This window comes from Petaurus breviceps, unplaced genomic scaffold (genome assembly GCF_028583685.1).
Source record: "Petaurus breviceps papuanus isolate PSGF00001 unplaced genomic scaffold, PetGlider_PUasm1.0 90604, whole genome shotgun sequence".
In the NCBI taxonomy this organism is placed as follows: domain Eukaryota; kingdom Metazoa; phylum Chordata; class Mammalia; order Diprotodontia; family Petauridae; genus Petaurus; species Petaurus breviceps.
This window is the reverse complement of record NW_027187285.1, coordinates 3,204,274-3,232,084: the sequence shown is the minus strand read 5'-3', so window position 1 is coordinate 3,232,084 and position 27,811 is coordinate 3,204,274. Positions and strand designations below refer to the sequence as shown.

Sequence of the window (27,811 nt, the reverse complement as noted above, 5' to 3'; positions counted from 1 at the left end):
TCTCTCTCTCTCTCTCTCTCTCTCTCTCTCTCTCTCTCTCTCTCCCCTCTCTCTCTCTTCCTCTCTCTCTCTTCCTCTCTCTCTCCCCCCACTCCTTCCTTCTCTCTCTGTCTCCCTCTCTTTTATAATCTAGCCCCTCCTGAGTCTTTTCTTCTGTGTGTCTAGTCAGTGGCAGAAGTAGGACTGGGAGAACCAGAAGGCAGTCTGTTCCAGATGAGTAGTACAAACGGCAGATTTTATAGGAATTAAGAAGAGAAGGAGATTCTCATGAGCCACAGTCATCAAGGAAGGTATTTTCTGCATGACAACTCCAGGAGCAATGGCAAGAACAGAACAGAGGTCTGTACACAGTGTTTGTAGATCTGACCAAGGCCTTTGTCATGAGGCCTTATGGAAAATTATGTCAAAATGTGGCTGCCCAGAGAAGCTCATCAGTGTTGTACATACATTTCATGACGGCATGCTTGCCTGGGTTCTGGATAATGGATGATGCTCTCACACTTTCCCAGTCACCAATGGAGTGAAACAAAGCCTTATGTTTGTTCCCATGCTTTTGCGTATGATACTTGGTCATATTGTCAAACGTCTTCAATAAGGAGAAATGCGGCATCCAGGTCAGCTACTCACTGATGTTAAATTCTTTAACTTGAAAAGGCTACAAGCCAAGACCAAAGTGGAGGGAGTGTTGGTGCCTGACTTTTTGTTTGCATATGATTGTACACTCAGTGTAGCCTCTGAAACTGAGAAGCAACAAAGTATGGGTCATTTCTCTGTTGCTTGTGCTAATTTTGATCTAATAATTAACACCAAGAAAACACATAGGGGGCCACTAAGTGGTGCAGTGAATAGAGCACCGGCCCTGGAGTCAGGAGGACCTGAGTTCAAATCCGACCTCAGACACTTAACACAAAACTAGCCGTGTAACCTTGGGCAAGTCACTTAACCCCAATTACCCCCTCCAAAAAGCAAAAAAAAAAAAAAAGAAAAGAAAACACATGGGCTCCATCAACCAGCAGCATAACATCCATAGGAGCAACCATTCTTGTTGACTGAGGTGAATGTAAATGAGTTGAATTGGCAATATTATGGTGTGGTAGGAAGGATACTTAAGTTTTCAACTAGGAAAGAGTAAATCCTGCGTCTGACACTGAGTAACTGAGTGATCACGGAGATGTAATTTAGTTTTTCTGAACTTCAGTCTCCCCATCTCCAAAATGGACATAATAATACCTGTAGTACATCAAATTGCTTTGAGAATTGAATGAGATCAAGCATGAAAAGTGCTCTGTAGAGCTTAAAATGCCATGTAAACATCAGCGGCGACAATGGCAGGGGAGGGAATTCTGGGCAGGGGGAATTCCTAGGCAGCAGTGAAGAGGCAGGAATGTGCCTGATGCGTTTAGGTTTCAGTGAAAAGACCAGTCTAACTGGAAGGGAGCGTTCTTCTCGGGGAAACAATGAGAAAGATAAGGATGAAAGAGTAGGTTGGTTGGAGGCAGATTGTTCAGACTTTATCTTGTTGGTCAATGGTTCTCATGTTTTGTAGTTGTAGAATCTTTCACTTTAAATAAAAATTTTTGGTGGAAAACAGAGTGAAAAATCTTAAAAAAAATTTTTTTTTTGAGATACTTACTAGTAATGGCAATAGGTAGTTGAAGGCTGGTTTTAAAAAGTAATAATAATAAAAAGCAAACTACAGATGTTTTCAGATCCTTTTTATTCCAAATGTATCAGTAGGATGTGCCTGTTTGCTGTCTATATTTTATAATGTAGATGGTGAAAATCATCATGAGATATTTCATGACGTTCATTTTCCCTTTGACTTAAAGATAAATAGGATTGTAGGTGTAGGGCCAGAAGGGATTCTAGAGGTCATTTAATCCATCCCCCTCCTTTTACAGATGAGAAAACCAAGTTCCATAGAGGTTAGGGGACTTGCCCAAGGCCACAGCTAATTAATAGCAATGACATTTCTGGATTTGACTTGACTCCAGACCTGGCAATCGATCCACTGTGCCATCTAGCGACAGGTAGCCAAACAGTTATCCTGAAGGCTAGATATTTCTAGCCTTCACAACTTGGTTCACATTCATCCGAATTCATCAAATTCATTCATTTCTTCCACCAGATAACTGCCCCTTCTTTGTAAACCTGTGTTTGGAAGGGAGAGGTTGTTTCTGTTGGGGACATTTCACTTAACAGAGCCACAAAATCTCAAAGTTGAAAGAGACTTCAGAGGCCATCGACTCCAACCCATACCTGAATAAGAATTACCTCTGCAGCATTAACTAAGAAATGGTCATGCATCCCTTGCTTAGAGACCTCTAGTAAAGGGGAACTGCTCCTTCCTGAGGCATCCCCTTCCACTTTCTGGATATTCCTAATTATTAGGACCTTTTTCCTTCGTATTCAACCAAAACTGCATTTTTTTTCCCCTGACTGCTCCTAGTCCTTAGCCCTGGAGAGGGCTAAACCCTCTTCTGCATAACAGTGCTCCAGATACTGTGAGAGCTTCTTAGCACCTCTGAGTTTTCTATTTTCCAAGCTAACATCCTCAGATCTTTCAGCAGATTCTCCCCATGTGGCTGCTCTGCCTCTTTGTGAGCTTATCAAGTTCCTTTCTAAAACAAGGACCCAGCAATGAGCACAATAACTCATAAGCAGATATCACTTTCTCTTCTTGCCTGCCGATGTCTATGCAGCTCACAAATCTGGATCTCCTGACAAGCCAGGGCATCATTTGGACTTTCTTAGTCCCTGCAGCTGCCGTGCCCTCCTACCTCTCCTGGTGGTGATACGTCTTCTCCTCTGAGAATCAGTGTAGTTGGAAGAAGGAACTCCCACTGGGTCACTGAGACAAGAACCCAGGAACTCCTAAACTCACAACATAGTGTTCAGGCTAAAAATGTGTAGTCTTCAGGATCAGTTTGGTTACCTGTAGCTAGGTGGCACAGTGGATAGATTGCCAAGCCTAGAGTCAGGAAGATCTGGGTTTAAATATGGCTTCAGATACTTACTAGCTGTGTGATCCTGGGCAAGTCACTTAACCCTCTTTGCCTCAGTTTCCTCATCTGTAAAATGAGCTTGAGAAGGAAATGGCAAACCAGTCCAGTATCTTTGCCAAGAAAACCCCAAATGGGGTCACAAAGAGTTGTACACAACTGAAACAACAACTTAAGGAAAGAAACACAAAGCAGAAGACGTAGTTAGGGACTTGGACTAAGGCTGACATAGGCAAGCTTTCTTCAAACTGGTTTTACCCTTTACTTTAATCAATAAACAGTCATGTCATCATTTCCCTGATGCCATGGTCCTCTTTGAAAACGAAGGACAAACACCATTAAGCCCCTACCATGTGCCAGGCACTGTGAGAGAGGCAGAAGACAGTCCCTGCCCTCAAGCAGCCCGAAATCTAAGGGGGGAGACAACAAGCAAACAATATATATAAATAAACTATATATAGGATAAATAGAAATTAATTTAGAGAAGGCAGACACTAGAATTAAGAGGGGTTGGTAAAAACTTTCTGTAGAAGAAGGGATTTTAGTTGGGACTTAAGGGAAGCCAGGAGGTAGAGGTGAGGAGGGAAGGCATTTTAGGCATAGGAGAGAGCTAGGGAAAATGTGCATTTTATCAGGGGATCTTTCCATTTTATGATTTATCAACTCGTCATCTTCTGCCATTCTTCTCCATGTGAGGAGGGAGAAAGAAGACTAAGGATAATCCTTTGGATTATTCATAGAAACAAAGTTATTCTTTGAAATAGCAGATATGGTGGGGATCAAGCAGGTGAGAAGATAGGTAGTGAATGCCCAAGGTTGAGGCAGCACAGTTCCATGGATGATACTATGCTTTGTTTTCTTTGCAGTTTCTACATGTGGAGGATCGGGAACCAGGCACACCATACACAGGCCCGGAGGTACTGAAAAAAGGACCTGTGTTTATCAAGAGATCAGAAATCAACCAGGAGCCAGAAGCCCCATGCCAGGGACATGATTCTATACTTCCCCTTCAGTCCCAGACTGGAATTTCTGACACCCAGCAAGCCAACAGAAATACCTCAGCTAAGCTCATTCCTCAGGAGAAGGGCCCGGAATCCAAAGGCAAGGGCAGTGACAGCGGGCTCCAAGGACAAACGGGGAACAAAAGCACAACCACCATGTTCTTGACTGTCCCTGGCTCCCATTCTCCAGGACCCATCAAGTCACCGAGACCTATGAAAAGCCATGCCACCCCTTTCTCTTGGCCACATAAAAAGATGTCTCCAAGCATGTCTTCACTCAACTCCCTGGCCTCCTCATGCTTTGACATGACAGGAAGCAGCCTAACCGTTGAGTATGCTTCTCTCTTCTTGAATATTATTTTTCATCATAGCAGCCTGAAAGAAAAGTGAAAATACCCTCACACAAAGTGAAGAAAAACATATGAACACACATTTCCTTGTAATTGATTATTTTGTAGGAAATGTGTCCATTGGGTCTTTTGGTGGAGAAAGGACTGATCTCGGCAGTTAGATAGTCTGTATTCTAGTCCCAATTAAATTGCCTTACCATCCTGGGCCATTCGCTTACCTTCAAATTCTTCATCTGTAAAATGAGAAGGCTGAACTAGCTAATCTATAAGATCTATTATGCTCTAAGATTATGTAAAATAGAAACAGTTGCCTTGGGATTGTGTTTGAAAATTAGAATGACAGGGCTGCAAGGTTATTTTGAGGATACTTTCAGATCAGACTTGCGACGTCCAACAATTTAACCAAATTACCAAAATAAACTTTTTTCCAAATGGTTGATTATTGCTCTCAAAGAAGACCATTTGGTGCCTCTTCAATTTATATAATGCATTTTGCCTTAGAAAGTACTTTCACCAAGTATTTACAGATCCTATACTTGACTGTATACCACCATGGGGGGGAAGGGGAGGGAGGGGGACAAAATGTGAAATTCAAGGAATTGTGGAATTGAATCCTGTAAACAAAAAGTAAACAAATTAATTTTTTAAAAAGAAAGTACTTTCACCTATATTAACTTATATTGGTCTCAAGACACCTTGTTGGTTGGTTGGTAGCTCACGTAGTTAACAATATTCTTCCCATTTTGTGGATGGGAAACAGGAAGCTTAAAGGTGTCAGCCAACAAGCATTGACCAAGTACTTACTATACACCAGGCACCGTGTCACTAGAGATACAAACACAAAACGTGGTCTCTGCCTCAAGGGACTCATTCTAATGGAGTAGAAAACGTACAAAGAACAGTAACAGACAAGATATGTACAGGGTGGATGGAAGGTAATATCTGAGGGAAGGCACTAGTCTAGTGGAGGAGAGGGATGAGATGAAAGGAAGCCTCAGAGAAGGCAACATTTGAGCTCAGCCTTCAGGGAAGCTTGAGGGAGAGCATTCTCGACTTGGGAGAGAACAGTGAAAAGGCAAAATTAGGGGATGGAGTGTTGTTATGAGGGAGGAATAGCAAGGATCCCTGGAGGGGAAAGTAAAGGGTAAGAAGACTGGAAAGGTAGGGATGGCTAGGTGGCACAGTGAACAGAGCACTGGCCCTGGAATCAGAAGGACCCGAGTTCAAATCTGGCCTCAGACACTTAACACAAAAACTAGCTGTGTGACCTTGGGCAAGTCACTTAACCCCACTTGCCCTCCAAAAAGCAAAAAAAAAAGATTGGAAAGGTAGGATGAAGCCAGGTGGTGAAGGCCTTCACAAGCCAAAAAGATTTTATATTTGATCCTGGAGGTAATGGGGAACCATTGGAGTTTGTGGAGGAGGATGATTTGGTCAGACCTGAGCTTTGGGAGAATCTTTTTGGCAAATGAGTGAAGGATGGATTGGAATGGAGAACGAATCAAGGAAGATTCATTAAAAGACTATTGCAAAAGTCCAGATACCAGGACGTGACAAAGCCAGATCAAGAACCCAGGATTCTTCTGACTGAGAGCTCCATCTGCTGGTGTAATGTTGATTAAAATGCTGTCCTGGCATACTTCAGCACTTTAAAAAAAATACAGAAAAAAAAAAACAAGTTTATTTAGATCATAAGATGCTTGACTTGAAGGGAAAATTCCATAGAAGTAATTTCATTATAGAAATTTACCTCTGCTGAAAAATAGAGATTGCTCTAAAAGTAACACATGCAAAAAAAAAAAACTATAAAATCATCTTGGGTTTTGCAGTGCTAAAAGAAAAACTTTGAAATTATGCAAACATAATTTGCAAGGATTTTTTTTGGGCAGATTTTTTTAAAACTTGTGTATCAGCTAAATGTCTTCAAATCAAACACTTTCCTATTTATTTACTTCATATTTACCGAGCATTTTGCATCATCCCTTCTGGGGTCTCTTCAAATGGCAGTGATCCATAAGCCTTTTAAATTCCCTTTCAACTTTCTGCCCTTATTATCTCATCTCTAACCATTTAAATTCACTATGAACTTGTATTTCAAGAACTGCTCTGTGAATCCTCTTGTAAAGCCAAGAGTCATTTTGTAATACATATAAAACAAGTAGAAAAATTGGGGGGGGGGGAGGCATTTGTTGGTTTATCTTTTTTACCCACTTAACTTTCTTAGGGTCAAGCCAAATTTCATGTCTCTCAGGAAGGTCTATGTTGTTTAAACTGGGCAGAGAAGTGAAAAGTCTTTGTTTTTGCAGTACTGATGGGAACTGCCCGCCACTGGGAGAGATTCAGCTCACTGTCCATTACATGTCCCTTCGACATAGCCTCGTGGTTCTCATTAATGGCTGCAGGTAAAATATTTCTAGTTCTGTGATTTCTTCTCTTTCTTGAGAACCAGGTGGTTGAAAAAGAGTTAAGCACAGGTGGTCTGGGGGAAAGAAATACAGACTAAGAAATGTGCATACATATGGTCTACAAAGTGAATGCTCCATGGAGGGATTAGAGGAACACAGAGCTACCTAATCTAAGCAACTGGTCTAACCCCCTCATTTTACAGATGAAGAAACTGAGGCCCAGAGAGGTTAGGTTCCCATACTTAGCATTAAGCATCAGAGATGGGATTCGAACCAGGTCTTCTGGCACTAAAGTCAGTTTATTTTAACTGTCCTGTGCTTCCTCCTTTATAATGAAGAGTGGACATTTTTTAAATGCCTGCATGCTGCAATTGACCAAGTTCAAAAATACCTACTTAGTATAGTACATCCTTTCCACTGGTGCCAATGGAACCTTTGGTCAGGATTTCTGATCCCCAGGCTCTAATCAAATAGAACTCCAGCAAGAACTGTTGTGTCAGCTGGTAAGAAACAGCCTGTTTTCCTAAATGGAAAAATCTTACTTCCTATGGATGAAAAATGTTTTGGCTCCACTAAACACAAATACAACTTGGAAAAACCAATAAGTTTGGTTTCCTGCCTTACTCTAATTTTATTAAGCAGTGTAGAAATAGGAGCTATATTAATAGTCATCCAAATAGCAAGATATAGTATTAAGTTTAGAGTCAGAGGACCTGAGTTCAGATCCTACCTAGGTCATTTACTTTCTGTGTGACCTTGAGCAAATCATTTAACTATTGTGAACCTCAAGGGGTGGCTAGGTAGTGCAGTGAATAGAGCACCGGCCCTGGAGTCAGGAGGACCTGAGTTCGGATCTGGCCTCAGACACTTAACACAAAAACTAGCTGTATAACCTTAGGCAAGTCACTTAACCCCCCCAAAAAACTATTGTGAACCTCAGTTTCATCATCTATAAGATGGGGAAAAGAGAATCCCATCTAGCTCCCAATCTCTGTGCCTCTGATGTCTGCCTGTAAATCAGTAAACCCTTTAAGGCTGAATAAATAATTGACAATATATTTCTGCTGTATATTCATTACTAAAGGGCTCCTTTTCTTTAAAATAAATATATATATATTTTAAATTGAACTAGGAATTTGAGACCCTGTTGTAGCAGTGGAGTTGATCCGTATGTCCGAGTATACCTGTTGCCCGAACGGAAGTGGACAAGCCGGAAGAAGACATCAGTAAAACGGAAAACCGTAAATCCCCAGTATGATGAAAAGTGAGTGGAACAGCCGAGTTGCCTAGGATTCTTTGGGAGATTGAGACAGTTATGGAGAATAGCTAATATCGTTGGAAAAGCATATAATTTTTATTCTGTCTCCCTGCTGGCATTCTGTGGATTGTTGTTTAGTTGTTTTCAGTTATGTCCCACTCTTTGTTCTTGGCAAAGATGGAGAGTGGTTTGCCATTTCCTTCTCCACAGCTAGTAGTGTCTGAGACCAGATTTGAACTCAGGAAAAGGAGTCTTCCTGACTCCAGGCCCAGCATTTTATCTTCTTCAATACCTGGCTTCCTGTTCTGGTGAAACATTCCCCATAGTTTCACCTAGCCAGGAGCCAAACTCTTCCTGAAATGTTTTCCTCTAAAATGAGGTTATTGGGCTACTGATGTGAAGTGGTTAACTATGTGTCAGTGAAAGAACTCACTGGTTAGCCAGTGCATTTACTAAACCCTCATCTCTATAGGGTAAACATAACCAGGCAGTGTAAACTTGTCCACTCATCTCAAAACAGTTCTGAGTTTCCAGACTTTTAGTTATTAGCTCAAAGTTCTCCTGTTGGTCCAGTGAAGCAGCGAGACAGACTTGCCAAGGCAAATGCATCCTCTCTGGACTGTCTTCTTAAGGTTTTTCATACACATTTACATATTTATTGATCTACCTTTGCCCCTTTTAATCAGCAGAATTGCCAGACATATCAAAGGGGCCCACTCTTACATATACACAGTGATTATAGTAGTACATAACAGAAGTGCGGTGGTGTACCAGATACGTCTACACAGCTTCTCAGTTGAACCTTACAATAATTGTTGGGAGATAGATATGAACTTGGCTATCCGACTTCTGGGTCATTGTTGTCGTTGTTGATTGATTCAGTTATGTCTGATTCATTGTGACCCCATAGAACATAGCACACCAATAATGTCCATGAGGTTTTCTTGATAAAGAAGCTGGGGTGGTATGCCATTTCCCTCTACAATGGATTAAAGTGAACAGAGGTTAAATGACTTGCCCAGGGTCATACAGCTAGTAACTTTCTAAAGCTGAATTTGAACTCAGGTCTTCCTGACTCCAGGCCCACTGCTCTATCCACCGAGCCACCTAACTACCTCATGGGCCTATGTCAAATAAGAAAAAAATCAATTTAATGTTTATTATCCTTTTCCTACCTGATATTTTATAATATACACAGTCTGGCACATAGCATATTTATCTTAGAGCTAGTGTACCCATCTCGAAGGGTTGTTGTGAAGATCAAATGAAATCATGGCTGTAAAGCACTTGGAACAGTGCCTGGCACACAGTAGGCATCTCTGTGTCATAGCACAGTGGAATGATTCGTGTGCTTCTAATGATGACTCTGAATCATCCAGAAAAGGTGGAATTAAAGGTTTGTAATTGTGAGGGAGGGGCAAGCTTTAACTGAAGAAATTTGCTTACACAGAATACAAACATTAATTTACAGCTGGAGGGGACCTTGGAGACTATCTAGGGAATCCTCCTCATTTTGCAGGAAAGGAAACTGAGGCCAAGAGAGGTTACCCAGGGTCACCTGGTGAGTAAATAGTAAAGCCATGATTCATACCCAGGTCATATGACTCCATAATATACCCAAAAAATATCTATTTAGAGCATATGCCTTTAGCAGCAGGTATGATGGTTTTTGTGTGAACTTTCCTAATGAAGAGTATTTCTGGTGCACTGGCAAGCAGAATCTCCAGGTGTCAATTGTTGATAAAAATAAAAAACGTAACATTTGGTTGTTCTACATGTTGCAGGGTAGATCAACAGATAAAATACTGGGTCTCATTAGAAAGTACTTGGGTTCAGAAGTCAAGAATTTATTAAACATGTACTATGTGTCAGAATTCAAATCCCAGCCCTTCTACTTACTATGGTGTGATCTTGACCAAGTCACAGGACTTACCTATGTGAGCCTGGCTAAGTTATTTATCCTTCTGGGCCTCAGTTTCCTCAGCTGTAAAAATCAAGAGGTTGATGACCTCAATGAAGGATTAGGCGACTTCTGAGTTCTTTTCCAACTTTATGGTACTATGTTATTTTGAGAGTGGTTAGGTAGCATATTAGATAGAGCACTGGGCCTAGAGTCAGGAAGACCTGAGTTCAAATCCAGCCTCAGACACTTACTAGCTGTTTGACCGCAAGCAAGATACTTAATCCTGTGTGCCTCAGTTTCCTCATCTGTAAAATGAACTGGAGAAGGAAATGGCAAACCACTCTGGTATCTTTGCCAAGAAAACTCCAAATGGGGTCATGAAGAGTCAGATATGACTGAACAACCTGTTATTGTTACTCTAGCTTAAAATCTATGGTACTATGATAGCAATGGGTTTGGAGTCAGGAAGACTTGGGTTCAGATCCTGTCTCTGACACTTACTGACCTTGGCCAAGTCCCTTAATTTCTATGTGCATCAGGCAGTTTCCTGGTAAGTGAGAATTTGGGTCGTGGCTCATAGATCTGCAACACATGAAAAAAACTTCATTTATATTTTCTTTGAGGGTTTACCTGCTGATTTGATTATTTTTTGTTCTTAAAGATTTGAATTTTATGTCCCTATGGAAGAAGTGAAGAAAAGAACTCTGGATATTGCAGTTAAACATTGCCGACCATTTGGGTCACACAAAAGAAAAGAATTGGGCAAAGTAAGTATGTTAAAGCTCATAGAATTTAGATCTGAAAGGGTGCTTAGAGATCTCATTTTACAGATAAGGAAATGTCTTTCTCATCACCCAGACAGGTAAAGCCACAAGGGTAGTAAGTAGCAAAGGTAGGACCAAAGTGCTCCAAGTTCAAATTGAGGGTTTTGTCCACTATAATCTTTGTCCCAACTTCTGGCATTGCTTCATTTATAAGCACTTTAATGTTAGTGTCCTATCAACAAGCTTGCAGAGCCCTGTATCCTACCAACTGCAAAGAATGGCAATGGAATGAGAAGACTGAAGCCCTGACTTCAAGATTAGGGCTGGTTTGAGTGGGGAAAGAAAGGAGGAAAGAGAGACTTCATAGAAATAGCAGTTACACAGGCAAATTAACGTACAAGGCAAATTTTGTTGGGCCAACTTCAAGGGAAGCTCTTCCCTACTTTTGTTGTCTAGTTATTTAATTATATTCAATATTGTATTAACTAAGTGAAGCAACATAATGGGGCTTGGAAATCATCAAAGCATAAGACAGGTTGGCAATTCTGCTAATTCGCTGTTTCAGATTTCACCTTTGGCACTGGACACTGTCCAATCATACAGCCAACCGTGATCTTTCTGGCAGCCTCTTCCTAATGTCAACTCTTTCTTTGGAACTAGTCCACTCCCCCTACTGCATACTCTTTCCATACTGCTTCTTAGTGTGATCTCAAAGGGTCCATGCTAAAGGAAGAACACACAAGAAAAAGAAACCCAGCTAGTTGAATCCCCATTCCTGGTGTCAACTGGAAGGCTTCATCCAAGATAGCTGCCAGCCAGAAGCCATTTCTTTTTTACCCAAGTGTGGCACCCAACATTATCAATGATTGTGTTTTATCAACCAATCAGGAAGCTCAGGAAATGTATCACACCATGCCCAAAGCTAACCCCCAGCATTCTTTGGTGGGTAGCAGAGGTGGCTGAGGAAGAAAAAGGGACCCTGATAAATTATAATGGGACTTTGTCCACAGTACACAATAGAGACATTAACAGTGAGGGAACACCGGGGAGAAGAATGAACAGTAATTTATAAGTTGCTCATTTTTTTCTGTAATATTTTCTATAAACATAAATAAAGCAGTCAAGGGAATAGATTTAAATAAATGTAGACTTCTGAACTGTCACTGCTTCCACCATCAGCATTTTTCCTGTGGGTTAGACTGAGATTAATGTTGGTCTCCTGGCTATGACATTTTTAATGGGAAAGTACAAAAGGGCTAACAATCACCTAAAATCTACAAAGCTGCATTTTTATAACTATAATATTTTTACTTAATCCCAATGAATTTCATTCAATCGGGCAACTTATAAATACTGAACATCAGTCAATATTTACAGAGCACCTCCTCTGTGGATAGAGGTGGGGATATAAGCCCACCCATTGGGTGTTGTTTTGTTGTTGGATAATTGACATTCCTAATGTAACTGTTGTCCTGGCAGGTATTGATTGACTTATCAAAGGAAGATCTAGTCAAGGGTTTTACACAATGGTGAGTAAACTTTTTCATTTAATCATGAATGTTATTCTCTTTAACTCTGTAAGGAATTACATTTTTTAAAATGCCTGGCTGGTAGTGGGTTTTCCAATCAGATAAAATAGCACTTTCATCCCAGATAATATGCTTCATACTGATGGCTTAAATCTTAAGAACTATCATAGTATATAGTTTTTCTTTGCCATTTACTTCTCTAGCTCATCTTACAGATGAGGAAACTGAGGCAAATAGGGTTAAATGGCTTGCCTAGGATCACACAGCTAGTAAGTGTCTGAAGTTAGATTTAAACTTGGGTCCTCCTGACTCCAGGTCCAGCACTCTCTCCACTGTGATCAGGTGTTGGCATTAATATTTTATAGTCTCCCTTTTATAAGGAATCCTTAAATTCCTGAGCTCATTGAATCCTGGCTTTTTAACTTATTACCCATGTGTCACTTGGGCAATCACTTAACCTCTCAGAGACTCAGTCTCCTCTTCTGTAAAGTGAGGTTGGACTAGATGACCTCCAAAGTCCCACTCTAACTCTGTGATGCTATAAACTGCACCCTTCACCTTAGCCAGCCAACTTGTAAGTGGATAAGATTAATCACAAGGTCTCCAACTATTACAGCATTTTTAGAAAACCAATTCAAATATAGAAACTTATTTAAAAATGAGCCTAACTACTTAACTTGTTCTGTCTTCTTTATAGGTATGAACTGACAGCAAACGGTCAGCCAAGAAGTTGATAAACAATGTTAGGATTACCACTCACCAAAGAACCAGCATGCTTTCCTTTATATTAAAATGTATATATGTATATTCTGTATTTAATAACTAAGGACATTTGAGAAGTGCATACATTCTGGCATGAATTTTATAAACTACTTTTTTCAGTGTCTGATTAATACTTAGAAAGGATAAGATGTATGAAAAGGTGAGATTTCCTGAGGCTAGATTTAATTTGTTTAAATCTTGTACTCAGGAAATTGGGTGCACTTGAATAGTAAGTTTTATATTCACAAAGTGGATTTTTCCCATTTCTAGATAATTACAGGTAGTCCCTGATTTACAAATTATATATATATATATAAAGGAATGAGTATGATTGGGTTGAGGTGGGGAGGAGGTAGGATGGCTTCTGAATCACCCCTATCTTGAGGGGCAACTATTTTCCTGGGTTTAGAATACTTGGATAGCTTACCTTATCCTGTGCAAATGGAGAGAATCAGCAAAGTGATCAAAGTGCCAAGTTCTAACCCTGGCCCCTACAACAATATAAGCATTCCTCCTCTCTTTCATTAGATTTTTTTTTAAAATAAATGGTTATGTGATTTGAAGTCCAATATTGGGCTTCAAGTTCATTACTCCATCTCATGCCATACTTATGTTCTCATCCTTACCACATTAGTCTATTAGGACTGTAAGCTGAGGAGCATGAGAGCTCACTGTCCTTTTTATCTTTGCATTCCCAATGCACTGAACATAGGAGCTTAATAAATGTATGGGGTTTTTTAATCGAACTGAATCAAAATGAACTGGATTGAATTAGAGATGAAACAAGCTTTTGTGGAATGGTCAGGGAGCCATTTATATTATTTCAAGGGGGAAATGCATTTATATTCATTCAAAATTAACTGTAAATTCAAGACTATATATATATATATATTATATTAATATTAGAAATGGCAGTCATGGTGTGGGAACTTGGGGAATTAGTCTTTATCATTAATAGAGAGGCATAGTCTGTTCCCTTATTTCAAAAGATTATTTTGGTCACCAAAGTAACCTGTTGCTTTAAAAGCAAAATATGTAAAGTATTTGTATATATAGTAAGTGGTTTTTGCATTTTCATCTTTAATACTCTCTTTATAATTTATTATCTTAATATGCCATACAAAGCAATCAAAAGCCTGGTCCTGCCCCACTGATTCCCGTTTCTGTTAGTAGGATTGCTGCAGCCAGACACCACTGTAAACTTTACTCCTCTCTCGTCCCATATCCCATTAGTAATCAAATCTCTCAATGAATTTTTGTCTTCTCCTTAGCACTGCCACCTTTTCATTCGAGGTTCAATTATGGCAATAGTTTCTTAATGGGTCCTTCTACTTCTACTTTCTCCCCTTCCCAATACACCCTGTAGATCAACCTTACCAAAACATCCCTTTCATCATGGCACCTCCCACTCTCAGTCATCACAGTGGCTTCCCATTATGTACAACATTTAGACTCTGGAGTCCTCCACAAACTAGAATGACTACACCTCTCACTATACTCCCTTGCCACCATCATATGCCCGGAATGCTTTAACTATTCAGATCCTAGATACTTTTCAAGGCCCAGGTTAACTATTATCCCTTCAGCAAAGCTTTCCTTGACAACTCCAACCCACCATGACCTCTTCCTCCTTTCAACTCCTACAACCCTTAATATCTTTCCACTCATCTGGCCTTTATATACTGACTTATGACATCTCTTACACTGCCTATTTGTATCTCATGTATATTTATATTGTCTTCTCAACCAGTGTAACTTCACAGAAGGCAAGGTTTATGTACTTCCTTATAGTCATCATTGTATGAAACAGTGATATATACCTCATAAATATGCAATAAAATTTTTATTTATGCCCAAATATTATGTTGTTTTGGATGATAACATTTCAGTAAAACCATCACCCAAGTTATGAAATTTAGAAACTTTAATAAGTCTATGGATGAGAGTGTAGCAGAGTAGAACAGCTGCAGGATGTGTGGCTAGTAGACCTGGGCTGGATTCAGGACTCTGACATGTATTAACTGGTATGGTTTATGGGATCTAAACTCTTTGTGCCTCAGTTTCACCTGTATAAAGTCAGGATAGTATTTGCCCTAAAGACACAGTCTAGCCTACTGTTTACAGAGCTGGTCAAGTTCCTTCTCTGACACTTACTCAGTAGGTATGCTGAAGACCTTCCTCACTTTCTACTGACATCCAGAGAGAACCCATGGAGCATCCTGCCTATCCACTTGTCATCCTTCACTCTCATCCCATAGCCAGGCCATCTCTCCATCACACAATTTCTTGATGACATCTTTCATTCCTGTTCTTCAGAGTTCCTCACTGGGGATATACGGCTACCTGTTCACACCCACTCTCATGACCATTCTGCATCCAACACAGATCTCTCTACATATACTAGGTCCAATCTGGCTACTTTTTCCATCTTTTTTCTCCCTGGTGCTGTTTCTAACTGCTCCACAACCAGTACGTAGGGATCCAAACCTAAATGTGACATTTCTTCTATTCTTGATGAAGAAAAATCTGCAATTCATTTCCATTTTTCTTCTGTTCATAGTCCTTCCATTTTCATCCTTGAATGCCCTTAAATCTGTCTGGTTGGGTATCTTGCCAAGCATTCTTTAAACTAGTTTTACTATTTAAGCTGTTAAAGGGCTTTTTACAAAAGGTAAGACAGATAACTTCAGTTACACAAAACTGAAAAGCCTTTGTACAAACAAAATCAATGAAAATTGTCAACTGGAAAATATTTGCATGAAATATCTCCAAGAGTCTGATATACAAGAAATGTAAATAAACTAACACATATGAGTTCTTATGATCAAGAACTATTTCACAATGGATAAGTGGTCAAAGAACATGAACAACACTGTTCTCAATAAAATCATAAAGTATGAAACACATGAATTTGTTCCAAATCATTAGTAACAGAAACACAGATCAAAACAAGTCTGAGATTCTACTTCATACTCAGCAAATTGACAGAGATGACAAAAGATGGAAAAAGCAAATACTGGAGGGACGATCAAAAAATGAGTGTACTAAGTCACTGCTGGTGGAGCTGTAACTTGTTCTCCAAACCATTCTGGAAAGTAATTTGCAACCATAGTTAAAAAAAAAAAAGTAACAAAAATCTCCTTATCTCTTGGTGCAGAGATCCTAGTGCATGTACCTCAATGAGGTCAAACAGAAAGGCCACATGTGCACCAAAATATTCACAGCAGCACTTTTTGTGGCAGTAAAGAAATGGAAGCCGAGTAGATGCCCGTGATTTTCATTTGCCAGTCACCCTTAAATGGCTAAGGATGTTCCCATCTCTCAGGGTAATAACTTCTCTTATTTACCACTGAGGATTTTTTAAAGAATTTTTTAATTTGTCCCAAGATTTTTATTTTTAAGGTTCCTAGGATCCTTCTCTTTCTAGTATTATTAAGTTGATGAGTCTCTGTCCTATCTGTCTATTCCAGGACTCAAATTATGCAAGTACTGAAAAATAACTGATTTTAAATAGTGTTTTAAAGCTTGCACAATGCTTCACATACCTTATGTCATTTGAGTATCATGATAACCCTCAAAGTTATCTCACTGTACAAATAAAGAAAATTAAATGAAAAAAAAATTGGATGCCCATGAATTGGGTGGGGAATGGCTAGACAAAGTGTAGTACATGAATATAATGAAACAGCATTGTGCTATAAAAATAATAAATATAAAAAATTCTGAGAAGCATGGGAAAACTTACATGATACAGGAACTTCCAAAATTTTAACCACATTTAATAAAAATCTTCCTCAAAACTGACTTGTCTTCTTAAACTGAGGAGACAGAACATAATCACTTTATGTAATATTTTTAATAACTTAAAACTACTTTGGTCAAAGAACTTCAGTGTATGCTGCTAAGTTAATTTAAACCTAAATATCTTAAACATACTGGCGCATAAATGAATTTTTAAACACTATCAATTACAGATACAAGTGAGTAATATCGCTCCATTTTCTTTTCTCTCCGCTTTTAAATGTGGTCTTGGTACATTAACTGTATTAGTTACAAGCTGACTTGGAACTAGTATAACTAGAGTTCTTAACTTTCAAAGAACAAATTACAAATGTACTTGTGGGTGTATGTACTATCTCTATCTGCCTAAAGTCGTGAATACATTCAATGAGCCAGATCAGCCACTATTTTTACCATAGATGAACACAAAATCCAAACAAGAAGCTGCCTGCTTTCTTCTCTTCCAGGTCAACCCTGTTGCCGAAGGGTAATGTCACTGTCAAATATCCTCAAGCCATGACAATGCGCTTTGCTATTGCTGTTCAGTTGTTTCAGTCAATATGTCCAAATCTTCATGACCCCTTTTGGGGTTTTCTGGGCAAAGATACTGGAGTGGTGTGCCATTTTCTTCTCTAGCTCATTTTACAGATAAAGAACTTTTGCAAACCGGATTAAGGGACTTGCAGCTAGTAACTGTCTGGGACCAGATTTGAACTCAGGAAGATGGCCTTTCTGACTCTAGATTCGACACTCTATCCACTGTATCTCTGGTTAGAAAAGTGTCATAAGTCCCCTGTCCCTCTGCTCCCCACAATGTTTTCTGCACACACACCAGTTTTCTGAAATGGCTTCTGATCTTAGAAGGAAAGCACATTCATGAATGAGATAATAATAAAATAATAAAAATTAAAATTAAAAAATAATTTAAAAAAATAATAAACCTTAGTCCCAGCAGCTAGGTATTAGAAAAAAAAATGGGAAATTAGAAAAAAAAGTGAACACTGAGCACTGACATTAGGTTCCTTTTAAACCAACATGGAATGACCTTCTCACAAGGTCATTTGATCTGGTGGCTATACTTTCACATTTTACAGCCTGCCATGGAAAGTGGTTTAACCTGCAAATTGGAGGCTAATTATAATAAGTAAAACTGCAGTCAAGAGAAAACAAACATCAGGAGACAACAATGTTCTGACATACTTATATAAAATATTTATTTCAGTCATGTTCTAAAAAAATATATATATATGCATATATGTATATATTAGAATCGAGCTCTCAAACACACCCTTTCTCAAGAAAGGTATATAATATATATACCTCAAGGTAGTTACCCTATTTACTCACCTCTTTTATTCCACCATGGGAAGAAAATTTTAAAAATATTTTTCACTTATTGTCCCTAACCCTTACCCTCCAATTTGAAACTGCAACTGCTTCTGCCAACAGCAGATTATCTATATCTAGATAGAATGTTTTGTTCTTGGCATGGCATACAAACGGGTAAATTCAAAGAGCAGCTTGACACCAACTGGGTTAGAGAAAAGAAAGAATTAGGCAGCATTATACCTCGTCTACCTTCTCCCAACTTCTTTGTGAAACCCCTTCCCTTTTCCTTCGTCCCCTGAGTTTTGGGAGACACGGAATTTTTCACTTCTCTATGTGATGTCATTGAGTCCAATACTACTTCCCTCGGGCCAAAGACGCTAGAGTTGTAAACTTCAAATCTCAAAGGAAATCTTAAAGGCAAATGCCTCCATGCCAACTCTTAACACATAGGTGATCCTGCTTTCCAAAACATAAGCAGCTTTCCTTACGCCTCATAAGCCAAGAACTGCTGAAGAAAAATTAGAAAATTCAGAGTCTGATTATTCAAGCCCCCAAATGATGCTACATAATTCTGAGAGTGACAAATAACAGAGGATAAAACTATCAAAGACTAACTTTGTAAAGAATGAAGATTAACCATGTCACTGGTATTCACTCAGGGTGGGAAAAAGAGGTGAATTATTAAAGTATATAAAAAATATATTACAGATAAAATTTACATAGTAAAAAGGAAGGTTTCATTTTCTTCAGTTTGCAATTAGTTTTAATTTCTTTACTTCAGGAATAATGGCATCCAAGTTGTTGACTTCTGAAGAAAAAAAAGAAAAAGGTCTTGAACATTAAAAATATAGTTAATAGACAGTGTCATAAATATTAAGTCTCTTGACATAAACTGATGAAAATGTAGCATTTACTTCAAGATATTCTTCCCTCATGAACTGTGCCTAGCCCTGACTTTAACCTAAGATGGCATATGTTTGCAAAACAGTCAATCAAAATCAGGATCATAATCTGTGGGCTTGGGACACAGAAAACCTAGAGGACCCCAAAGAGTGATTCTTATCTTATGACTATGATCGATCCCTTCTAGCAAGGAGCTTTTTATCAACTCAGCTACTTGGCCTCAAAAAGAAAAGGTGACAGGCTCTTTCTGCAGCGCTGTCATTGGATGGGAAGCCATTCATGATGGGATACTGTCCTCTCTCAGTGCCACTACCAAGAGTTAATAGTTAAGGACTTATCTCTAATCCAAACTCTATAACTGATATGGTGTTCAATACATTGCTATGCCACAATGGAAATTTAAAAGTTGATCATTTTGGGGCAGCTAGGTGGCACAGTGAATAGAGCACCAGCCCTGAAGTCAGGATGACCTGAGTTTAAATCCAGCTTCAGACACTTAACACTTACTAGCTGTGTGACCTTGGGCAAGTCACTTAACCCCAACTGCCCCCCCAAAAGATCATTTTTTAAATATTATTAATAATATTTGCACAAAATTGATCTAATAGCCATCAACAAATTTGTGCTCAGAGAATAACTGAATAGGTATTAAGTGATTAGCCAAATAAGGGCATCAATTATTTTTAATGAGATAACTTTCTAAAGTTAAATAAGGGTATTCCACTTAATAAAATCATGTTCTTCAATACAAAACTGCATTCATATAGCAAAAAAGCTATCACATCTAAGCTCTTCCTGATTCCAAATTACATTTTTAGCTTATTCTATTTTTTCTTTATGACCATTGCCACAAACGTGCACCCATTTTAAAAATTTCCTCAATACAGCATTTTATACTCCAGCCTATTCAAAATGCTTCTCTGAAACTTGCTTTCCTCTTCAAACATACTTAATATCTCAATTAATCTGTGAACCTGCTTTTATAAGCACACCCCAGCTCTAATTAACTCTCATTCCCTTATCTTTCTAAAGGGCATGCCTTCTTCCATTGCAGTTTTCTACATGTGTATCCTCAAGAGCTCCTTTAAAAAAAAAGCTAATAAAAAATAACAATCCTATAATAAGCTTTGTCTAGGTCCCATATATACAAAAATATTTATAGCAGCTCTTTTTGTCGTGGCAAAGAATTGGAAATCAAGAGGATGCCCATCAATTGGGGAATGGCTAAACAAGTTGTGGTATATGAATGTAATGAATGCTATTATTGTGCTATAAGAAATGAGGAGCAGATGGACTTCATAATAACCTGGAGAGACTTATGTAAACCGATGCTAAGTGAGAAGAGCAGAACCAGGAGAACTCTGTACACAATTACAGACACGTCGTATGTGTGACGATTAACTTGGATAGACTGGGCTCCTCTCAGCAATGCAAGGTTATAAGACAGCTCCAAAAGACTCATGATGGAAAGGGATATCCACATCCAAAGAACTGCAGAGTCTGAATGAAGATTGAAGCAAACTACCTGCTCTCTCTCCTCTGTATTTTGTTTCATTCCTTCTGTCTCATTGTTCACTCCATTGGTTATAATTCTTCTTTACAACTTGACTTAATGTTTAATGTGAAGGTATCTGTAGAACCTATATCTGACTGCTTGCTGCCATGGCAGGGGGAAGAGGGAGAGCAAGGGGGAGAAAATTTGGAACTCAAGGAATTGAGGAACTTGAACATTGTAAACTAAAAGTAAATAAATAAATTAAAATTTTTAAAAAATAATAATTCTTTTCCAAAATGGTCTTATAAAAAGCAAGGAATTTTCCGATTCTGAAATGCAATCACACTTCAGTTAAGGGTTTTGTTAATTTCATTAAGCATAATCACCGCAGTCATGGATTTTGAACAATATACTTTAATTTACTAAAAGATGTGTCTTAAGTCCTAGGTTTAATATATTCTTAAAGCATAAATGGAACATTATATTTCTTACTATACATTAAATAATACTAATAACTTTCTCTGTGATGTGTTGAAAAATGCCAAGATGCCTGATACAACCTAAAGCAGACCACAAAAGAGATTTCTTCAGATCTTACACTTAATAACAAACTACAAAGTACCAAAAATATCTTGAAATCATAAGTCCTTTTAAAGATACTATCAGAGATGAAATAAGGACATGGTGAAAAAAAATATATTAAATTCAGCAATCCTTGTGGAAGTGCCTCAACACCCTTTTCACAGAGAGCTATGCTATTCTACAGAATAACTTAAAGCAACCTGGATTTCAGTTTAAGTGTTTCCACAAATATTGCTAATGGACTACAAGAGGGGAAGCTTTGAAAAATAACTGTGTGGAGGGCAATAAACTAATGACATGGAACTCTCCTTTTTCAAGTGCACTGATGTTAATAGTCACTGACATTTAATAGTCCATAAATATTACCCCTACCAACAAGTTTAAAGGACAATCTTACCTAAAATCTGAAGTAAATCCTGTATAAAAGCCTGAAAGGCTGGAAAAAATTCATCATATTCTTCTAATTTATCGATAATGCTAGAAAAAAAAGGTTACAGTTAATTATAACTCAAGATGATTGTATCTGACAAAGTACGTGAGGGATTTTTAAAACAGGCAAGAAAAGGAAATCTAAATTGCCTATTAATTTAAACATAAATTTAGCTTTTATTTACACTGCAGTCATTCTTAACTCTGGATCCTGCTCTTTTTATTTCTGTGGCACTTTTCTGGGTTTTGGGAGTTTTTTTGGAGGGAATTTGGGGGTTAAGTAACTTGCCCAAAGTCACACGGATAGTAATTGCATCAAGTGTCTGAAGCCGGATTTGAACTCAGGTCCTCCTGATTGCAGGGCCAGTGCTCTATTCACTGCGCCACCTAGCCATCCCAACTGTGGCACTTTTCTAAGTCAAAATGCTTGTGTTATCAGGTTGGGGACAGGTTACAAAACTAAATTTATTTAGATTATAGCCCCTAAAAGAAAACTTCTATTTACCCATGTCCCGTAATTTCCCTTTTTCTCTAATGAGCTTTAAAATAGCTTCTTGGTATGCTTTAAGAATTTTATAAAAATTAAGTTCCTCCCATATTTTAGGATTCTAGCCTAAGCATGCAATTGTTACTAATAAGTAAAAAAAAAACACAAAGGAAAAAATACTAAGAGTAAGATTTTTTCCCCTTTAGCCTAATGATTAAAAATCTCAGATCATGTATGAGATATTTTTAAGTGATATGCACAGTAATATCAGCTACAACCTTGTTTTTTAAAAAAGGAATACAGGGAATATGGCTACAAAATTTCAGTGTAAAAATTAAAAAAGAAACATTCCACTCTAGTTATTAGTAACCATAATTAATCATTTGATATTGGTTCTTAAATAACTGGAACTAGACAGTTCATTTTAAACTGATAGAAAGGTTTGTACTTCTCTCGCTATAGACTTTACTGGAAATAGGCTGAAAACAACATAGTGTTCCTCACCCACTCTACACAAAAACAGGCTCCTGAAATCTGTTTCTAGCTTGTAAATGCTTTGCATTCTCCTGCTTCTTAAGGTTATGAGTCTCTTAGGTTTTCAAAATGACTTCTTTAAAATAAGGGATTCCAAGAACTGATAAACTCTCGAGTGAAAATTGAAGCAGTTTTTTTACTTTATTTTTCTTGGCTTTTCTGTGTCTTTTCTTTTGCAATATGGCTAATATGGAAGTATGTCTTACATGACTTCACATATATAATTAATATGTTGCTTACATTTCAAGGGGTAGGGGAGGAGTGAAGTGAGAGGGGGAGAATTTGAAACTCAAAATTTTTAAAAATGAATGCTAAAAATTTCTTAAAATGTAATTGGGAAATATTTAATGAAATTTTTAAGTATATATTTTTTAGAATAAGGTATTCCAAATAAGGAAGACATGTAACTTATGTATGTTTAGAGTATTTAAATTCCACCCCCTCCCCAAAGCACTTTTATTGCTATTTTTGTAAACATTTAAAATAAATACCTTTGGATGTCCTGGGTCCCCAACACCTGCTGAACATGTTTGCCTACATCTTCATTAATTATTTTACACAATTTCCCAACTGTATTCACCAGGACACTTAGTGATGATGAATTATCTAGAAAGAGGAACAAATGGAGTTGTTATTTTTGAAAAGGATTTTCCAAACTACAGTATGGAACAGTTTACCTTTCATGTGGTACAGCATCTAGAGTGCTGGACCAGGAGCTAGTAAAACCTAAATTAATATCTGACCTCAGATACTTACTAGCTGTGTGACCCTGGGAAAGTTGCTTAACCTCTGCTTACATCAGTTTTTCTTGTCTGTAAAATGGGGATAATAATAGCACCCTACCTCCCAGAACTATTAAATGAGAGAATAACTGTAAAGCGCTTAGCACAGTGCTGACAAATACTAAGTGCTATATAAATGTTAGCAATTATTTTACATTATTATTACCATTCTCACTGCCATTTTCTTTTTCATACTGCCAGGTTACCTACTTCTTTTTACTTTTCCATTAGTAATTCCTAGATGGGACAAAATCAGTGCCAAAGGGTCATAGAATTTGGAGCTAAAAGGAGACCTAAATTTAGCTAGTTCAAGCCCTTCCTTTTATAGTTTCCCCAAGCACAAAGGGATTAAGTAACTTGACCAAGAATACAAAGTTATTAAGTATTAGTGTGTAGGTTCAGACTCCATCATTCTGACTCCAAAAGCAGGGTTCTTTCTACTACAACAGACCACTCTTATTATAAATGAATATCCTCACCTAGTTCTAGGATCTCATAGATATTTCTCACAGCATTGTTCATTTCTCCAAGCCTGGTGTAAACTTCATTCATTCGAGGATAGATTCCAGACACAGATGTTACATCAAATAACTTTTGGAAGTGATTAACAATTGCTTGCAAAGTCTCAGGACATGGCACGTCACCCTACCAAAAAAACCCCAAAATAACAACAACCAAAAGTAAACATTTCACCTAAAATATAAATATAACCATAACATTGCAAATGCTGTACTATGAAAGGATGGCACTTTTTGATTTGGTTACCTTAAAATATCTATGTTTTAATATAGATTAATGGTTACCTTTTTCTTATGTTCAACTTCTTCCAAAAGGGTGTCAACAATAAATAGAAGATCTTCCACTTTAATGCCCCCTTCACTCTTATCATATCGTTTCCTATCATGCCAAGGCAACAACTCCTCCGACAGTTTTTCCAGGGATCTATGTAAGTCCTTTATAAGAGAAGAAACAACACAGTATTACCTGTTTTAAAAACAATTATGTTTTCAAAGAATTTAATGCTAGACAATTAACTAGCCAAGTTTCCACCTGAACATACTATTAAGTAACCATGATTACAAACAGATATCAAGAAAAGAGTGGCAATAGGGTTTTCAGAAACTCCAGATCACCTAGGGGCTAATGTCTTTTAAACGATTTAATATATGATTTCTCTCTTCCACTAAAATCCTACTACTAAAGTGACCTAGAGGTAATCCTGCATTCTCGCAGGCTATGCCTACAGAATCCAATCTTTGGCTTGTCATTATCTACCTAGAAAGAATTACATTATGAGCCTAGTAATGAATTCTGTATCTACTCTCTGAACAAGTTTAGTTGAATTTAGAGAAGTCCCCTAACAAAAGGTTGGCCGATGATGATTAAATTTTTAAGATTCATTACAACGATCTACTAAAATATGAGAGGTGTACTGATCTGCATCAATGAAGACTGCAGCAATATGATTTCTCTATACATCTCCTGTAAGTAAGTATGTGTACATTTACAAAGAAATATAAAAAAGTATATGTACATATGTGAAAAAATATGGCTTTAAATAGTTATAAAACTGTAGTTCACTTTTTCTCTGTTCTTGACAACCTATGGTTTATAAACTTCATAAAAAACACCTAGTTAATACTCAAGTTTGTAACATATTTTAGCTTATAAAAGAACTAGTTAACAAGATAATCTATAGTCATCTAAGTCCTGAAATACAATTTTCATCTACTGTAACATTGGGCATAAAAATTTAGAACTGTAGGAGAGACTACTTAACCAGAATGATTACTATTCTAAAGACACTGTAATATATCAATGACCAAATATTTACTGAGCATCTACTATACAATGAATGCTGTAAGTGAAGCAAAAAAGACAGTTGCCACCTTCTCCAGTTTTCATTTATTCTTCCTGAGATCTTCAAGGTAAGACTGGATAGACACCAGTTGGGCTAAAGAATCCTGGATCGGGTGTGATTTAGATTAAAGGGTCTCTGAGATCCTACTCAACTCAGATTCAATGATTCTGCAAACCTCACCTCTCATAGATTTTATCCCTCTTATCTTCCTCACTTTTTAATAAATGAAATAGCTGAAAGATAAGAGACAATGACTTGACTATGGCTATAGTAGCAAAGCTGCTAATATGACCTACCTACCTTGTGGACTGTGGATTCTCGGAAATTATAATAATGGTAACTCCCTCAACAAATAGAATTTTTGTGATAATGCACAAAACAATATACTAAGCAGGAGGGAAAATACTAAGATTAACAAAAAAAACCAAAAACTCTTATCCTAAACCTTATAATCTATTCTTCCTACTTTAGAATATTGAGAGAAGGGAGGAAGGAAAGAGAGAGGAGAGACTACATCCAGCAATTTTATCCTTTAAACTTAAAGAATAATCTCTCTCTCTCTCTCATACACACACATACACACACACACACAAACACACACACACACATACACTTTTGTACAAACAAAAGGCATCCCACACACACACACATACACTTTTGTACACACAAAAGGCATCCAACTAATTATCTGCCAATCTAAACATTGCATTACTTTATATAGGAAGGTGCATCAGAAGTGGTAGGTTTTGATTTGAATAACATAATTTGGAAAACAGGGGAATTTCCAAACGTAATAAATGGCTGAAGCTAAAACATAAGATAAATGGAGCAAAGGCATACATGGAATACAGAGAAAAGGTTTCTGGCTTATGTGAATACAATATTAGACAGGCCAATCCTGACTCTGAAAGCCTTCATTCTTTGCAGGTTTCTACAACCAGGATGGCACATGGAGACAGTGAACAGTAAGGGAACAGTAAGGCAAGCACTAAGGAAGGCATACACTAGGTAAGAATAATAGAAGACAGAAATTTTGAAGATGAAGATTCAGCTTTATAGAAAATGCAGCAAATTAAGCCTCTCTTTCTGAAGTCTCCTCTATCAAAGTTCAGAAGCTCTGACTTTCAAAGGCTGCAAAGAACACATGCTTCCTTACCTTTAGAGATGTTAGCTGGTCTGCCCACATTTTTATTGTAGGAGGAAGATGATCAAATCCACATTCCTGACTGTTAGCTTTATTATAACACTGGAAGGGCCCCTTGCTCTGTTTGTAGATTACTATTGGAGCTCTTGGATTACTTATAATTGAGTCGATGTTGGTTAAGATCTTCAAAGCAATAGTTAGAGAATAAAGTCAAAGCATTTAGGAAATGTTTACTTATGTGATTAAAATGTAAAAAAAAATCAACAATTCAATATGACATTTTCATTTTTATGATAAAATATATGGTTATCCTTTAAGGAGATCACCACTTATAAGCCTTTTGCTTTTATTTTAATCAACAATAAGCACAAAAGTGATAACAAACAGGGTTACTCTTCACAGTTTAAGCAACAGAACATAAAAGTAAATAGGATTAGAAATTATTTATGAATGATTTACCATATCATGTTTAAAATGTTTTATAAACTTAGTAACTCTCCAAGAATAAAAATAAACAAAAAAACCAATAATAAAAGATTAAACTCAACACTGTTTACATTCTAATTTAAAATAACAGGTTTTTTGTCATTGTTTGATACAGTGGTGGTCAATATTCACCTTCTTACCCTGTTCACCTCATTTTGCATTTCCCATTGCATGGGATAAATGACTAGTTTAACTGGTCGAGTGTTCAACTGGCACAGGAGAGGTGTTGGGATTGATGCATGAAGCTTTCAACTTTGAGAGGCAGGATGGAGTAGTAAATAGGAAGACCAGATTAGAGTCCCGCTGATGCATATTTGCTGTGTAACCCAGAGCAAGTCACTCAGCCTCTCAATAACCAAGTCAACTCTCCAAGATCATAAATTGAAGCTGTTTGCCTGCACTGATGGAAGGAAATTTCCTTTCTGTAGGAGCTCCTTATGGCCAACTAAAATCACAGGTCTGTGTCCTATCCCTATATAAAACTTCCAAATGTTTAGGTATTTTGTAGCACAACAGTACTGTATTCCCTTTTTTCTGTACTGAACCTCTAATTTTATTGTTTTGGGGAATCTCACAGTAAAGAAACTCACTCTCGAAACTCTTGAATGGCCTAGGAACAATTATAGATTAAGTGACTTGCCCAGCATCACAGAGGCAATATGTGTCAGAGCCATGACTTGAACTAGTTCTTTCTACTGCTAACTTTCTTAAGTATATAACTATATATGCATGTTATATATCTATATTACATTTTCATACCATAATTTATTTGGCCAGTATCAGCTGCTGAGATATATATAAGTAGTTTCAGTCTCAAACCATTACAGTGAAATAGCGATGAATATTTTTGTTTAGATAAGTCTTTTTCCCCCCGTTATCATTCAGACACAGTCCCAGCAGTGGAATTACTGGGTCAAAAGTTATGATAGCTTATTAATCTTATAATATGTGGTCATATTACTCTCTAAAGAGCTCATACCACCTACTGCCCTGCCAACAATATAATAGAATACTTGCTTTTTTCC

At 37.6% G+C, this 27,811-nt stretch overlaps 2 protein-coding genes across 6 annotated transcripts in view; one reads left to right on the top strand and one right to left on the bottom strand.

The window, feature by feature from the left end:
- Window positions 1–15,876, top strand: part of ESYT3 (extended synaptotagmin 3) — a 90,829-nt gene extending 74,953 nt beyond the window's left edge. Inside the window, exons 18-23 of the mRNA XM_069063885.1 lie at window positions 3,869–4,335; window positions 6,660–6,755; window positions 7,891–8,022; window positions 10,581–10,686; window positions 12,163–12,212; window positions 12,910–15,876. Coding sequence (XP_068919986.1) covers window positions 3,869–4,335; window positions 6,660–6,755; window positions 7,891–8,022; window positions 10,581–10,686; window positions 12,163–12,212; window positions 12,910–12,946 — 888 coding nt within the window. The 3' untranslated portion in view covers window positions 12,947–15,876. The remainder of the gene's footprint in view (window positions 1–3,868; window positions 4,336–6,659; window positions 6,756–7,890; window positions 8,023–10,580; window positions 10,687–12,162; window positions 12,213–12,909) is intronic.
- A 2,067-nt stretch (window positions 15,877–17,943) lies between these two features.
- The window catches only part of CEP70 (centrosomal protein 70), a 261,992-nt gene continuing 252,124 nt past the window's right edge, over window positions 17,944–27,811 (bottom strand). For all 5 annotated transcript variants that reach the window (XM_069063887.1, XM_069063890.1, XM_069063889.1 and 2 more), the window contains 6 exons: window positions 26,313–26,483; window positions 24,099–24,248; window positions 23,775–23,940; window positions 23,005–23,119; window positions 21,461–21,540; window positions 17,944–18,891 (listed from right to left, as the gene is read on the bottom strand). In XM_069063887.1, coding sequence (XP_068919988.1) covers window positions 18,830–18,891; window positions 21,461–21,540; window positions 23,005–23,119; window positions 23,775–23,940; window positions 24,099–24,248; window positions 26,313–26,483 — 744 coding nt within the window. In that variant the 3' untranslated portion in view covers window positions 17,944–18,829. The remainder of the gene's footprint in view (window positions 18,892–21,460; window positions 21,541–23,004; window positions 23,120–23,774; window positions 23,941–24,098; window positions 24,249–26,312; window positions 26,484–27,811) is intronic.